This window comes from Oncorhynchus mykiss, chromosome Y, assembly GCF_013265735.2.
Source record: "Oncorhynchus mykiss isolate Arlee chromosome Y, USDA_OmykA_1.1, whole genome shotgun sequence".
Classification (NCBI taxonomy): domain Eukaryota; kingdom Metazoa; phylum Chordata; class Actinopteri; order Salmoniformes; family Salmonidae; genus Oncorhynchus; species Oncorhynchus mykiss.
Window position 1 is genome coordinate 11,003,777 of NC_048593.1, and position 16,230 is coordinate 11,020,006.

The window sequence follows — 16,230 nt, forward strand, 5'->3', positions numbered from 1 at the left end:
GAAGCACAGAATCATCTAGAATGTCACTGTATGCTGTAGCGTTAAGGTTTCCCTTCACTGGAACTAAGGGGCCTAGTCCTAACCATGAAAAACATTCCCATACCATTATTCCATCTCCACCAAACTTTATAGTTGGCACTACACATTGCGGCAGGTAGCGTTCTCCTGGCATTCGCCAAATCCAGATTCGTCCGTCGGACTGCCAAATACTGAAGCGTGATTCATCCCCTCCAGAGAACGCGTTTCCACTGCTCCAGAGTCCAATGGCGGCGAGCTTTACACCACTCCAGTCGACGCTTGGCGTTGCGCATTGTGATCTTAGGCTTGTGTGTGGCTGCTCGGCCATGGAAACCCATTTCATGACGCTCCCGACAAACAGTTATTGTGCTGATGTTGCTTCCAGAACCAGTTTGGAACGCGGTAGTGAGTGTTGCAACCAATGACAGATAACACACTACACCCTTCAGCCCTCGTGGTCCCATTCTGTGAGCTTGTGTGGCCTACCACTTCGCAGCTGAGCCTCATACTTCGTTATTGCTCAACGCTCCTAGACATTTCCACTTCCCAATAACAGCCCTTACAGTTGACCGGGGCAGCTCTAGCAGGGCAGAAATTTGACAAACTGACTTGTTGGAGGTGGCATCCTATGACGGTGCCACGTTGAAAGTCACTGAGCTCTTCAGTAAGGTCATTCTACTGCCAATTTTTGTCTATGGAGATTGCATGGCTGTGCGCTCAATTTTATACACCTATCAGCAACAGGTGTGGCTGAAACAGCCAAATCCACTAGTTTGAAGGGGTGTCCACATACTTTTGTGTATATATAGTATTTTACGACAAATAACAGAACACAGGCAACTGAATCTGTTCATTTGAAGATAGAATGTCTGTCAATAAGACTACCTGGGGTGCTGACAAACGTTAGATATTTTAAATTGAAACTTAGTTGGGTCAAAACAATCTACAGATTTGTTCCTTCCTTTTGAGGGACATTTCACAATTTTAACTTCATGTTAAAATTCGTGTTATGTTTTGTAGTAAAAGAGGAAAATAAGTGTTTCCAATTAGTAGGCAATGCCTACTCGTAATTGGTTAAAAATCACATGATGCACACCGATGATGTCATTAGAAACACTTTTTCTTCTCTCTTTTTTACTACAAAACAGAAACGCGCCATTTTCACATATGTTGATGTTGGGGTGATGCTGGAGATGAATATGAAGTAGAATTTTTTTTTTTTTACACTTCCCTTTAACTGTTTATGCATACTAGTACATGCATTTACAATGCTGAAACACCTGGACGTGCTTCATAAGCTAAGAGTGTTATATTCAGACACACGTAAAAATCAGTCAACTGACATCAAAGTCTCCCTATTTTAGATCACACACACATCTTATCCATTAGGATTTTTTCAAAGTTACTAATGAAGGTAATGTTTAGAGAGTACAGTGTGTCAGTGTTCAGGTCGACATCAGCCCACCTATATCTGCTGGAATGGACTCCTCCGTGCCTTTGTCCAGACACTCAACTGGCCGTCTGTGTGTTGAGCTCTGGTGTGCGCGTGCATTTATCCTTCCCAGGGCGGGCTACGTCGTCCGTCCACGTCCGTCTCTACGTGGTACAGCATGTCAGCCAACGTGTGTTCGATCACTGCTCCCCAGCCCATGTCACTCATCTGGGAGGGGACACACACAAACGTACACCAATTAATCCCATCTACAACCTCAAGTGACGTCAAAACTCCCAAGTACTGTACCTCTATTGCTCGTCTAATAATTGTTTTTAAAAGCATGCATGTCTGTGTACTCACTGGCTGGTACTTGATGTCCTTTGGAGGGTGTTTGAAATGTGGTCCAAAGTTAACGGACACCTGGGAGAAAGGAGGGACAATCAACATAATGTGATTCAAATGGAAATCCCTGAAGTAGATACTTGGCTATATCAGAGCACAAAACTTTGGGGCATTGAATTATTTACAGTGCTGTAGGGCAGGGGTTCTTAAACTTTTTCAGCCTGGAACACAAATGAGAAATTCAGTGTTTTTCCTGGGACCCAAGCTTAGGACAATATGCAACTATACATAAATGTTGGTACATTTCACTGCCCTTATACCTAAAACAAATGCAATAGAGACAAAAACAAATAACAATGAAATGTAATATCCATATAAATATATATTAATGTTTATTCTCCCCCATTAAAAACACGTACATATCTGTCTTGGTTGGAACTGGTGCTGTTAAAATACAATAAATCATTTACATTCTGAACTGGAATAAACAGATTGATCACATCACACAGATGTAGACCAGAAAACACACAGTCCTAATGAGAGCATGTCTATTCTGGCCTCTGTTTTTGACAGTGTAACACTGAGGTCATGCTCAGCCTTGAAACTGTTTCTGTACTTGTTTTTTAAGTGTCAGAGTTGAGAACCCTGACTCACATAGGTATGTGGTGCCAAACTGGACCAGAACATCTACTGCTTTCTCAGTCAGGCAGGAGACCGCTTCCTGTTGTAGATGAGCAACCCAGAACTGTGTGAGTGTGTTTACCTCAAAAAGAGTCTCGCTTCAATCAGTTTATTCCAGTTAAGAATAAAAAATATGATTGTATTTTAGCAGCAACAGTTCCAACCTAGACTAGTTTTCAACAATCATTTCTACAGTAAGATGTACATAGGGCCTGATCATTTTTCATCTCTACTGTTACTAGGGTAGCACTATCTGGCGAATGTTAGCTATTAGCTGTGTACAAGGACAGGGGATAGTTTGAAAGAGAAACTCACATCTACTACTATGACAGTTAGTACGCCCTTATTTCTGCTTATTATCATCTGTTATAAAATGACAACAATGCCTTGCCAGCTGACTAACTTTTCCAGGTTTGAAGCATGGTTTCCTGAAGCATTCTGCCCTGTTCTGAAAGAACTCCCTGGGTTTACCGTCATGCTGTGGATGTTTGGTCAGGACGTGTCGTTTTATTCATTTGTTTGTTATGAGAGACTCATTACTCAGCACTTCCCCGCACAAAACACATTGTGGGCGCTCCGCGTTATAAGTTTGTATGAATTGAGCTCAGTCAGAACTTGTGGCTAGCATGAGTCCATTTGATGATAGCGGTGAGTGATGGCGAGTGGGAATAACAAGACAGTGCTGCATCGTGTGGGGTCGGTGAGTAATCTTAAAGAAAACTGCAGAAAAAGGATCCGGTAAACCGCGAAGCACACGGGCATCTCCCTCTCACACTTCCGCAGCTGCCAAACTGAGCAGAGGCTGCTGCTAAGCAGAGAGCGCACTGAACGGAGAGAGCAAATGCACGTTGCCAAATCAATTTCAGTAATTAATGAAATAATTATAAATTTACTCTGACACGTCGCGACCCACCATTAACGGGTCCGTGGGTCACACCCACACTTTAAGAACGGCTGCTGCAGATGGAGAGAGAAAATAGAACCCTTCAAACAGACACACACAGCACTAACCGTGCAGCCCCTGTAGAGAGAGATGGCAGGGAAGTAAAGCCCCTCAAACAGGTTCTCATAGGCCTGACCCTGGTTCACCCCATTCTTATAGAACAGCATCTAGAAAGAGGGAAGAACAGAGATTTCAACAAATGGAAAAGCCAATTGCTATATCTACTGTCAACAAACGTATGATATCGACAATAAAAATAGATTGAGATTATCCAAATTCATCAACATTCCAAATGGTACATCCAATATGGCCTCTGGTTGCCACTGCTCTGAATGATCTACTGGTTCTAGTTATGCGTTCCACTGCTCTGAATGATCTACTGGTTCTAGTTATGCGTTCCACTGCTCTGAATGATCTACTGGTTCTAGTTATGCGTTAACACTGCTCTGAATGATCCTCTGGTTCTAGTTATGCGTTCCACTGCTCTGAATGATCCTCTGGTTCTAGTTATGCGTTCCACTGCTCTGAATGATCCTCTGGTTCTAGTTATGCGTTCCACTGCTCTGAATGATCCTCTGGTTCTAGTTATGCGTTCCACTGCTCTGAATGATCTACTGGTTCTAGTTATGCTTTCCACTGCTCTGAATGATCTACTGGTTCTAGTTATGCGTTCCACTGCTCTGAATGATCGACTGGTTCTAGTTATGCGTTCCACTGCTCTGAATGATCGACTGGTTCTAGTTATGCGTTTTCCACTGCTCTGAATGATCGACTGGTTCTAGCTATGCATTCCACTGCTTTGAATGATCTACTGGTTCTAGTTATGCGTTCCACTGCTCTGAATGATCCTCTGGTTCTAGTTATGCGTTCCACTGCTCTGAATGATTGACTGGTTCTAGTTAGGCGTTCCACTGCTTTGAATGATCTACTGGTTCTAGCTATGTATGTGTTCCACTGCTTTGAATGATCTACTGGTTCTAGCTATGCGTTCCACTGCTTTGAATGATCTACTGGTTCTAGCTATGCATTCCACTGCTTTGAATGATCTACTGGTTCTAGCTATGTATGTGTTCCACTGCTTTGAATGATCTACTGGTTCTAGCTATGTATGTGTTCCACTGCTTTGAATGATCTACTGGTTCTAGCTATGTATGTGTTCCACTGCTTTGAATGATCTACTGGTTCTAGCTATGCGTTCCACTGCTTTGAATGATCTACTGGTTCTAGCTATGCGTTCCACTGCTTTGAATGATCTACTGGTTCTAGCTATGTGTTCCATTGATTTTAATGTCTGAGCTATTGGTTGGAGTTCTATGCTGGAGCCTCACCCTGCTGGGGGTAACAGTCTTCAGGCTCTTCTCTGCCTTGTCCACATAGTCCTTCTCCTCAAAGTACAGGTAGCTCTTAAACTTAATCAGCGCCTGAGTGAACACAAACACAAAGGGATGAGCAGTCAAGTCTCATAAAAACAGACAGTGGATGTCTGCTATTTGCTAATCATAATTCGTATATTTTATTGATTCTCAGTTACTCATTTATCAACTATAGTATTTGAAAAATATATATATATTTTTTAAGTACCTTGTCTTTGTACGTGTCAGGCAGTGCCTTGGCTGTCTCAGTGCCGTCCGGCAGTTCTACGAAGAACCCCAGAGTGTCTCCTTGTCCGTAGCCTGAGGAGTAGTGTTTCCCCACAGACTGGTGGAAGCGTGTCCCTTTCTTACTGCGCCACGAGTAGCTGAACTTATCATATCCCAGAGGGGCCTGCAGGTTACCTACAACACACACAGGGAGACAGGACATGTTTTAACGTGTGGTATCAACTAGATGTAGCTGCGGTGTTTGTACCTGTCTCTCAGTGTGTGTCTTTGCAGTATCTACCTAGGGGCTGAGACCAGCCCAGTCTGGCTGCGGTGTCCGGGGGCATCTCATCGATGGAGACCTCAAAGTACCAGGATCCTTTCCTGACACCGTGGGAGGCTCTGACCATGGAGTAACCCTTCTCCCCTGTCACTGTCAGACGGTCATCTGAGATCTTCAGCTGGGGGGCTGCATACAGACAACTCAAATCAACGTTTGTCATGTGCACAGAATACAGCGAAAAGAACAGAACAGTGAAATGCTTACTTGCAAGCTCTTCCTCGACGCAGTATTCAATGTAAAGAAATGGAAAACTGTCAAATCCAGAATAGATTCTTAATAAAAACATGGAATCAATACGAAGTCAAAGAAAAAAAACACAGATAATAAATATATATATATATATATATATATATATATATATATATACACACACACACACACACACACACAGTGGGGCAAAAAAGTATTTAGTCAGCCACCAATTGTGCAAGTTCTCCCACTTAAAGAGATGAGGCCTGTAATTTTCATCATAGGTACACTTCAACTATGACAGACAAAATGAGAAAAAAAAAAACCCAAAAAATCACACTGGATTTTAATGAATTTATTTGCAAATTATGGTGGAAAATAAGTATTTGGTCAATAACAAAAGTTTCTCAATACTTTGTTATTGACCCTTTGTTGGCAATGACAGAGGTCAAACGTTTTCTGTAAGTCTTCACAAGGTTTTCACACACTGTTGCTGGTATTTTGGCCCATTACTCCATGCAGATCTCATCGAGAGCAGTGGTGTTTTGGGGCTGTTGCTGGGCAACACAGACTTTCAACTCCCTCCAAAGAATTTCTATGGGGTTGAGATCTGGAGACTGGCGAGGCCACTCCAGGACCTTGAAATGCTTCTTACGAAGCCACTCCTTCGTTGCCCGGATGGTGTGTTTGGGATCATTGTCATGCTGAAAGACCCAGCCACGTTTCATCTTCAATGCCCTTGCTGATGGAAGTAGGTTTTCACTCAAAATCTCACGATACATGGCCCCATTCATTCTTTCCTTTACACGGATCAGTCGTCCTGGTCCCTTTGCAGAAAAACAGCCCCAAAGCATGATGTTTCCACCCCCATGATTCACAGTAGGTATGGTGTTCTTTGGATGCAACTCAGCATTCTTTGTCCTCCAAACACGACGGGTTGAGTTTTTACCAAAAAGTTATATTTTGGTTTCATCTGACCATATGACATTCTCCCAATCTCCTTCTGGATCATCTAAATGCTCTCTAGCAAACTTGAGACGGGCCTGGACATGTACTGGCTTAAGCAGGGGGACATGTCTGGCACTGCAGGATTTGAGTCCCTGGCGGCGTAGTGTGTTACTGATGGTAGGCTTTGTTACTTTGGTCCCAGCTCTCTGCAGGTCATTCACTAGGTCCCCCCGTGTGGTTCTGGGATTTTTGCTCACTGTTCTTGTGATCATTTTGACCCCACAGGGTGAGATCTTGCGTGGAGCCCCAGATCAAGGGAGATTATCAGCGGTCTTGTATGTCTTCCATTTCCTAATAATTGCTCCCACAGTTGATTTCTTCAAACCAAGCTGCTTATCTATTGCAGATTCCGTCTTCCCAGCCTGGTGCAGGTCTACAATTTTGTTTCTGGTGTCCTTTGACAGCTCTTTGGTCTTGGCCATAGTGGAGTTTGGAGTGTGACTGTTTGAGGTTGTGGACAGGTGTCTTTTATACTGATAACAAGTTCAAGCAGGTGCCATTAATACAGGTAACGAGTGGAGGACAGAGGAGCCTCTTAAAGAAGAAGTTACAGGTCTGTGAGAGCCAGAAATGTTGCTTGTTTGTAGGTGACCAAATACTTATTTTCCACCATAATTTGCAAATAAATTCATTAAAAATCCTACAATGTGATTTTCTTGATTTTTTTCCTAATTTTGTCTGTCATAGTTGAAGTGTACCTACGATGAAAATTACAGGCCTCTCATCTTTTTAAGTGGGAGAACTTGCACAATTGGTGGCTGACTAAATACTTTTTTGCCCCACTGTATATATACAAACACACAGTTGAAGCCGGAAGTTTACATACACCTTGGCCAAATACAAATAAATTCATTGAATCTGACAGGTCACACTTCCAGATAGCAAAGAATATATAACTTTTCTCTATAAAAAAATGTCATATGCTCTTTGAAACTTAATGGCCAATTATATTTCCACCAACAATTGCATTTGTTTGAAAAAGAAATGTAAGGCCTCAGGGTCAACTTGAGGGTTAAACGAATGCATTCTGGGAAATGTATTATTTTTCCCATATTGAACTAAATGTAAGTGATTACTGAAATATAATAACTTAGAATATCCACATACAGGTTTTGTTTTCCTTGATCATACATTTTAAGGTTTTGTCCTGAAAATCTATTGTATCAACAATATTTCACATGCATGTACAGTTGAAGTCGGAAGTTTATATACACCTTAGCCAAATACATTTAAACACAGTTTTTCACAATTACTGACATTTAATCAATTAAAATTCCCTGTCTTAGGTCAGTTAGGTTCACCACTTTATTTTAAGAATGTGAAATGTCCGAATAATAGTAGAGAATGATTTATTTCAGCTTATTTTTCTTTCATCACTTTCTCAGTGGGTCAGAAGTTTACATACACGCAATTAGTATTTGGTAGCATTGCCTTTACATTTTTAAACTTTGGTCAAACATTTTGGGTAGCCTTCCACAAGCTTCCCACAATAAGTTGGGTGAATTTTGGCCCATTCCTCCTGACAGAGCTGGTGTAACTAAGTCAGGTTTGTAGGCCTCCTTGCTCGCACATGCTTTTTCAGTTCAACCCACACATTTTCTATAGGATTGAGGTAAGGGCTTTGTGATGGCCACTCCAATACCTTGACTTTGTTGTCCTTAAGCCATTTTGCCACAACTTTGGAAGTATGCTTGGGGTCATTGTCCATTTGGCAGACCAATTTGCGACCAAACTAACTTCCCGACTGATGTCTTGAGATGTTGCTTCAATATATCCACATAATTGTCCTTCCTCGTGATGCCATCTATTTTGTGAAGTGCACCAGTCCCTCCTGCAGCAAAGCAGCCCCACAACATGATGCTGCCACCCCCATGCTTCACGGTTGGGATGGTGTTCTTCGGCTTCCAAGCCTCCCCCTTTTTCCTCCAGACATAACGGTGGTCATTATGGCCATTTTTGATTCATCAGACAAGAGGACATTTCACCAAAAAGTACAATCTTTGTCCCCATGTGTAGTTGCAAAACGTAGTCTGGCTTTTTTATGTTGGTTTTGGAGCAGTGGCTTCTTCCTTGCTGAGCGGCCTTTCAGGTTATGTCGATATAGGACTCGTTTTACTGTGGATATAGGTACTTTTGTACCTGTTTCCTCCAGCATCTTCACAAGGTCCTTTGCTGTTGTTCTGGGATTGATTTGCACTGTTCGCACCAAAGTACGTTCATCTCTAGGAGACAGAACGCATCTCCTTCCTGAGCGGTATGATGCGGTCCCATGGTATTTATACTTGCATACTATTGTTTGTATAAATAAACATGGTACCTTCAGGCGTTTGGAAATTGCTCCCAAGGATGAACCAGACTTGTGGAGGTCTACAATATTTTTCTGAGGTCTTGGCTGATTTCTTTAGATTTTTACATGATGGCAAGCAAAGAGGCACTGAGTTTGAAGGTAGGCCTTGAAATACATCCACAGGTACACCTACAATTAGCCTATCAGAAGCTTCTAAAGCCATGACATCATTTTCTGGAATTTTCCAAGCTGTTTAAAGGCACAGTCAACTTAGTGTATGTAAACTTCTGACCCACTGGAATTGTGATTCAGTGAATTATAAGTTAAATAATCTGTCTGTTAACAATTGTTGGAGAAATTATGTGTGTGATGCACAAAGTACAAAAACTACTTTGTTAATTAACAAGACATTTGTGGAGTGGTTGAAAAACTAGTTTTAATGACTCCAAACTAAGTATGTAAACTTCCGACTTTAACTGTATATACACACACACACTCGGTATCAGTATCGTAAAATTGAAATAACAGACACACAAGCACAAAGACGCCCACACACACACACACAGTATTCTCAGAGAAGGTGAAAGACATTACTGGGTAAGGCTAATAAGAAGAAGCCCATCTCTACTACATTACAGTAGGATTTCCTGGGTGTGTGTACCTCTGTCGTGCAGGGCTAGCAGTACTCTCTCGTAGAGACAGGCTCTGTAGAGGTCTCCGGGGATGGGTTTCCCAGCCCAGCAGTCCAGCTCTAGTTTCTCTGGGTCGGGGGCGTGGGGGTCCGGCTCTGCTAGGATGTAGCGGTAGCCATCTTTGTTGAAGGGGTGCTCCAGGGGGTAACCATGGGGGGGTAGACGCTGGGCCGAAAACAGAGGGTCACTACAGAGGGAAAGAGAGAGGAAAGAATGAGAGAGAGAACAGGATTGTGTGCATTTGGGATAGAAAGAGAAATGAGGTGGAGGGAAAGAGAAGGACAATAACAGAGAGAGAGAGGAGAGTTGTATTGATTGCATATTATAATACATCCTACATATGTTTCAGTCTGTCATACCTGCGTGTTCTCTTGGCTGCTCCGGCTGTGGCTCCCTCCTGTTGCTGCTGCTGCTGCTTACGCTTGGCTCCTCTACCCTTCCCTGGGCCGGGGGCCAGACCACCTTCACACGACAAATACACAAGTTACAATATAGAACGCACACACTTTCAGCAAAAAGTCACCGAAGAGGCACAAGCATGGAGGGACACCACATATTAGGGTGAAAGGAGAGTAGCAGCCACACAGAGGAAGCCAGGGGATTATTTCACACCACTTCGCGGCTGCATCCCAACAGTAACAGCCTCCTTTGGTCTGTCCTTTACCACTCACCACTGGGTACGGAAAGGAAAACAAGGCTTGTCCAGAGCATTGGGATGAAGCCCGGGAACTCAGGAGCAGAAAGCCAGAGTAAATTAAATAATTCAATCAGTCCACTAATCAAAAGCCAGATCAAAAGGGTAAAAGCTTCAGGGCACCAAGCATAAGCGCAGAGCAGGTGAGGGACGGGGTTTCCATTGGAGCAGGGTGAAGTTGCCCATTGACGCTGATCTAAGGTCAGATTGTATTTTGCCCCTTTGTTGTTTCGCTAAGGAATGGGGGAGGGGGTACGCTGATCCTAGATCTGTGCCTATGGCAAACTCTAACCGGAAAGTTGTGATTGCACAAAACACAGAGCTCAGAGGTAGATACCAAACCACCACATCATATTCACCTGAGAAACAAGGTCCACCTGGAATGCAACACAGCATGTACAGAGCATTTATAACGTGAGAACCCCTTAGGGCTTTAGTGTGGAATTATAATCTGTGACACAGTTTTTCATGGAATTAGTTATCAAAGTGTGTGTGACATGTGTTGTGTGTTTAGTGCCAATTTGTGTTGATGTGTTTAGCAAGTGTGTTGGTATGTTTTGAGCTTACCGTTGAGCCCTCCAGGAGTGGGAGCAGCGGTGGTCTGTTTCTGGTTGTCGTAAGATGGTCCAATGTTGCCCAGATCCTGAGATGAAAAACCAACCAACAGTCAGCCTCATTGTGTGTGTGTCTGTGTCTGTGTGTGTGTTGTGTTTTCCTACCTGGTCCAGCAGGCCAAACTTGGGGTAGTCCTCCTCTGGGTCCTTACTGCCTGGGTCTGGATGCTCCTTCACCAGGAACACATCCCGCTCTTTACTCTGAAACACAGTAAAATCAAGTAAAGACATGATTCTAAAGAGAAAGTCTGGCTACTTTTTCAACAGTGAACATTTGGTGTGACGTGTACAGTTTGGTGCACTTGTGTAAGTCGGTGGTTGCTCATAGAATCACCATGGCTTTGACTATGTTGTTGGGCCAGGTGAGCTTTCCAGGTCTCTGTCGGGTGGTCATACACTCCCAGTATTTATCAATGAACGGGATGATGTCCTGCAAGGAGAGAAGGGGAATACAGGAAAACACTAACAAAACACATCCGGAGTCTTTAAGGAGAAGTGGATCTAAAATCCCATGCATAACACTTGTATCTTTTATCAATGTTTATTATGAGTATTTCTGTAAATTGATGTGGTTTTGCAAAATCCCCGGATGTTTTGGAACTGCTGAACATAACGCGCCAATTTAAACTGAGATTTTTGGATATAAATATGAGCTTTATCGAACAAAACATACATGTATTGTGTAACATGAGTGTCATCTGATGAAGATCATCAAAGATTAGTGATTAATTTTATCTCTATTTCTGCTTTTTGTGACTCCTCTCTTTGGCTGGAAAAATGGCTGTGTTTTCTGTGACTAGGTACTGACATAACAATCGTTTGGTGTGCTTTCGTCGTAAAGCCTTTTTGAAATCGTACACTGTGGCTGCATTTACAACAAGTGTATCTTTAAAATGGTGTAAAATACTTGTATGTTTGAGGAATGTTAATAATGGGATTTCTGTTGTTTTGAATTTGGCACCCTGCAATTTCACTGGCTGTTGGCAAGGTGGGACGCTACCGTCCCACATATCCCAGAGAGGTTAAGCAGGTGTAGAGAACGGAAAAACATACGCAAAAGACTGTGTCGTATCTTGGCGTGACATGTAGTATCAAGCATTTTCAAAATATCACATTGGCTTTCAAAGTGGATTATGTAGGGACTGTTGAGAGGACTAACCTTGTCTTTGGAGAACATCGTCTTGGGGTGCTCTTCCTGAGTCCTGGACCTCCATGTGAGGTTAGCCAGGGCAGTCAGACACATCTCCTTCAGGTCTGGAACACACAGCAACACTCAATCAGTACAATCAATTGATAACAGACCATCAATAATCCCCAAGCTCACACATGCACACGGAAGTGTATCAGCTGACTGAGAACACCTACTGGCTTGTTTCCTGAGGAAGTAGGTGTTGCCGCTGTGATGACACACGTTACAATGGAACACATAGTTGGTCATGAAAGGCAAACAAGTCCTGGAGAGAGAGAGGGAGAAAGACTCATCAAAAAACCTTGATCCTTATATGTTCATCTCAGCCAGTACCTGGTTAGTCGAGCTACAGGGAGCAATTTTAAAAAGTCTAACAAGCTTAGTCTTATAATCAGTTGGCCAAAGGCCTCCATGAAAAGAGAGAGAATGAGTTACTCAGTGAGTCAGACGTACGCAGTGTCGATGCTGAAGGTGTCGGCTGTGAACCACTTCATACAGAGAGCACACTGCAGCTCCACCTCTCCCTGGTGCCTGCCGCTTTCCTCGTCCCCAGAACCTGTCTGGGTGTCCGCCGCCTCCAAACCCTCACCACCCGTGTCCTGAGGAGAACACAGGGAAAAGGGTTAGCTAATGTCTGTCTGTTTGAGAACAGGGATGCCCAGAGAACTGCTGTATAAGAGGTGTAATACCATGGCCTCTTTGCCATTTGATGACTCAGTGTCCATGTTGCCTGTCAGGTCCCCAAATCCAGCATCACTGAAAGTAAACAAACATATCAACATGAACATTAGCTTAGCTTCAGCTATGTATTTGATACAAATAATTCCCTAAGCTCTAGACCTTAGCTGAATCTGGTAATGAATGATGTGGCTGTTGAACAAGTTGAGACTAAATGACTTGGCGTTACCTTAGCTTGTAAACTGTCAAAGTCAAAACATATATTTGACGGTTGTAAAGATGGGGAGAGGTCTGTCCGTAATAAAGAGATGTTCTGCTTTTTTGACACCACACTCCACAAAGCAAGTCCTGCAGGCTCTAGTTTTGTCTAATCTTGATTATTGTCCAGCCATGTGGTCAAGTGGTGCTAAGAAAGACCTAGTTAAGTTGCAGCTGGCCCAGAACAGAGCGGCGCCTCATTGTAATCAGAGGGCTAATATAAATACTATACATGACAGTCTCTTGGCTAAGAGTTGAGAAACTGACTGTCACTTTTGATAAGAAACCATGTGAAAATTCAAAATGATTTGCGTCGTCAACTTATGCACAGCTGACAAACACACACATACCCCACCAGACATGCCACCAGGGGTCTTTTCATAGTCCCCAAATCCAAAACAAATGCAAGAAAACGTACAGTATTATAGCATGGCACTCCTATCTCATATTGCTCAAATGAACAGCAAACCTGTTTTTTTAAAAGCAGATAAAGCAACACCTCACAGCACAAGACCTGTCCCATATTTGCCCTAGATATTTTGTGTATGTATTGATATGTAGGCTATGTATGCAGTTATGTCCTTGAACTGTTCTTGTCTATTAATGTTCTGTATTGTGTCATGTTCTGTGTGGACCACAGTACGACTAGCTGCGGCTTTCGCAACAACTAGTATTAGGGCTCCTAATAAAATAGCAATGCTGCCAGCTGGGATAAAGCGCTCAAAACGCGTTTATTTCGTATTTTGGATAAATGACAGCTTGTGCACACAGACAACGGTTATTCAGCACTATAGTAACATCTTTACTTTTATGAGTAACGAAAGTATAATAGAGAAAGATGCAGAGCACCGCTGCTGAACCTTCAGCCTCCCCGGACATGAGCTAGCTATTTTCACTTGGTTTGCTAGTTAGCTAGGTTCTGCAGGATTCATGCTAGAGATTTATTTAGAAGTAAATATTCGACAAGGAAATGAACCTGTTCTTTCATGCTTTAGTTAGTTTGTTGCAAGTTAGCTTACAAGTTGGGCATTTGAATGAGGAGTCTAACGTTGTTAGCTTGCTAGCTAGCTAGCTTCAGTTTAGTTAGCTAACATCAGCGGTCTAGCTTGTTGAGCAATATTTATCTGGTTGTCTAGCATCACACTTAAACAACAAACAAAACGACTGCTCTTTCCCTGTTTTAACGGAGACTTACCAGTCTCCAGTATCTGGTTCAACAACAGAAGCACTACCCGCTTCTCCATCCGACGCCATGTTTCAAATCTAATGAAATATGACATCTCGCGAGACGTTTTGGTGTAAATTGACGCTAGACGCCAAGCGCTGATCTGGAGTCAGTTTCAGCTTTTCGCATGTAAACATTATACATGCATTGGGGTAAGGGAAATATGATCCTATATCAGTGACAATTAAGTAGAAACTTCTGTGAGTGTGCCATGAAATTGTGTCGCACTGCTCGGGATGGTAGTTGCTAATTGGAATCCTTGGGAAGTCCCTACCTTAAACCCAAACCATTGCCTAACCATAACCATAACCTTAACCTTTCTATCAATCATACCATACCATAACCCGTATTACATTTCAACTTAAATTGGGTCAGAGGTGAACGTCCCAAGGTTCCCCCTTAGACTTTTCTCTGCTAGGATGGTCAGTAGAAAAAAACAACACTCTGAGTGCAGCATTATTGTAGAACAGAAACACAGCTGATTAATCAAATTGCATTCTAAACTGAAGATCATGATTGGGTGATTATTGGAGTCGGGTGTTAGCTGTGGCTGGGGCAAAAATGTAACATCAATCAGGCCCTCGGGGACTGGAATTGCCCACGCCTGTTGTAGAACATGTTTTTTTAGTCAAAACCCACATCTATAAATTAAATAGCAATTTCTTGTTTGAACACATAAGCTTACGTTTATGACCACAGACAAACCCCTTCCTAATGTGTGGTTAAACATATCTAAAACACATTTATTACCACCATCAATGCTATAATGCCATTCTGATATTTATTGGCAGTTTCCTCCGGCTTTACCATGACGACAGATGGGCACCATTATACCCCATAGGCGTGTGTCCAAAAGTGTGGCAGATAGATAGACCATAAAGGAATCCTACTGCTGTGGAATGCTAAGAGCACCCCTGAGTGTGGTTAGAAGTGTTTTTAACTGTTGTTAAGGAGATTACATATTTGTAGGTTCTCCTCCTTTTCGCTCTCTTATTGTAGTGGAGCCCATCTGTGAGGTAGAGTGGAGAGAGGCAGGTCGAAGGGGGGTAAGGAGGAGAGGGGTGAGGGGTAGTTATGAATGGGGTACCCCCTGTAAGCCCATTCAATTCTCAATTACACCATGACTGTCAGGATACATACATTTCACAAAAGGAGATATCATTATCATTATTTCACCCACTGTAGGCTCTACCATCGGTATAGCTAATGATATCTAACCACAATGCATGATGTCTATCATGACACAATGTTGATGGGTAAGTTCAACCTTTATTTAGGCTTTACTAATAGACACAAAGGATAGACCTGGGCCTGGTTAAAGTTAAAAAAGTAGTATACTGTATAATCTAGAAAACTTCTGCCTCTTCCACAGTCTTCTTCTTGCCCTCCCCCTCCTTATCCTCACCTCCTTCTCACCCCTCTCCGTCAGATTTAGATCAGATACAAGTTTTATTTGATTTTTAGCCATATGGAAGGTCATGTAAAATGTAAGGTAAATACACTCACTTTTTAAATCAAGATTATGTCAAGAATATAGAATAAAGTTGATGCAATAGTACTTAGGACTCTTTCTTCGACCCTGGGTAAGCCAGTGCTTGGTGTGGGTTGGTCTCCTCTGGTCCTGCTGGACAAAGACATGGGTCAGGGAGGGTCAGGCCCACTGGTGACATCTGCTAATTGTCCCGGTGGGCCGGCCTCTCTTCTCCCCTCAATACCAGACGCTCTGTAGGGGTCACTGCTGGGAGGACGCTGGCAGATGCCAGCCTGCTACCCCACCTTTACGACCTGGCCTGCTCCAAGGGGTCAGGTCATTTAACCCCCTCATATACCCCTACGGACCACTCTCTCCCCCCCCCCCCCCCCCCCCCTCTTTCCCTTTACTCATTCTCTGGAGACTACAGATCAGTAGAAGTCATATTACTACTGTATAGCTAAGGACATGACTATTACTAAGGCTTAAAAGCACTTGGTGCAATTATAGACCATTCCTGATAGAGGATGCAGATATACAACATGTAGGCTGCAAAGAATGTATAGTAGGCCCTACAGTTATT

General features: G+C 42.9%; 1 protein-coding gene across 4 annotated transcripts; it reads right to left on the reverse strand.

The window, feature by feature from the left end:
- Positions 1 to 313: 313 nt before the first annotated feature.
- Positions 314 to 14,285, reverse strand: LOC110509609 (set1/Ash2 histone methyltransferase complex subunit ASH2). 4 transcript variants are annotated; one of them, XM_021590599.2, is made up of 17 exons: positions 14,147 to 14,285; positions 12,705 to 12,771; positions 12,469 to 12,614; positions 12,192 to 12,280; positions 11,986 to 12,080; positions 11,161 to 11,256; positions 10,932 to 11,027; positions 10,780 to 10,855; positions 10,572 to 10,589; positions 9,878 to 9,980; positions 9,488 to 9,705; positions 5,301 to 5,468; positions 5,001 to 5,194; positions 4,748 to 4,840; positions 3,488 to 3,586; positions 1,814 to 1,873; positions 314 to 1,678 (listed from the first exon to the last, which is right to left on the reverse strand). In XM_021590599.2, the coding sequence occupies exons 1-17, from the start codon at positions 14,203 to 14,205 to the stop codon at positions 1,571 to 1,573; spliced, it is 1,785 nt and encodes a 594-aa protein (XP_021446274.1). In that variant the 5' UTR covers positions 14,206 to 14,285; the 3' UTR covers positions 314 to 1,570. The 4 variants fall into 4 exon arrangements, with proteins under 4 accessions (XP_021446274.1, XP_036823489.1, XP_036823490.1 ...); XM_036967594.1 differs by lacking the exon at positions 14,147 to 14,285 and adding an exon at positions 13,971 to 13,996; XM_036967595.1 differs by lacking the exon at positions 14,147 to 14,285 and adding an exon at positions 12,923 to 12,992.
- Positions 14,286 to 16,230: the final 1,945 nt, after the last annotated feature.

What these genes read in the sequence shown, in the direction of transcription:
- LOC110509609 (XM_021590599.2), bottom strand. Translation starts at nt 14,205, where the DNA reads ATGGCGTCGGATGGAGAAGCGGGTAGTGCTTCTGTTGTTGAACCAGAT. An exon ending in CTTCCTCAGGAAACAAGCCA is followed by an intron (nt 12,081 to 12,191) that starts GTAGGTGTTCTC and finishes TGTGTGTTCCAG; the next exon opens with ACCTGAAGGAGATGTGTCTG. An exon ending in CTCTCTACAGGGGCTGCACG is followed by an intron (nt 1,874 to 3,487) that starts GTTAGTGCTGTG and finishes CCTTTCTCCCAG; the next exon opens with GTGTCCGTTAACTTTGGACC.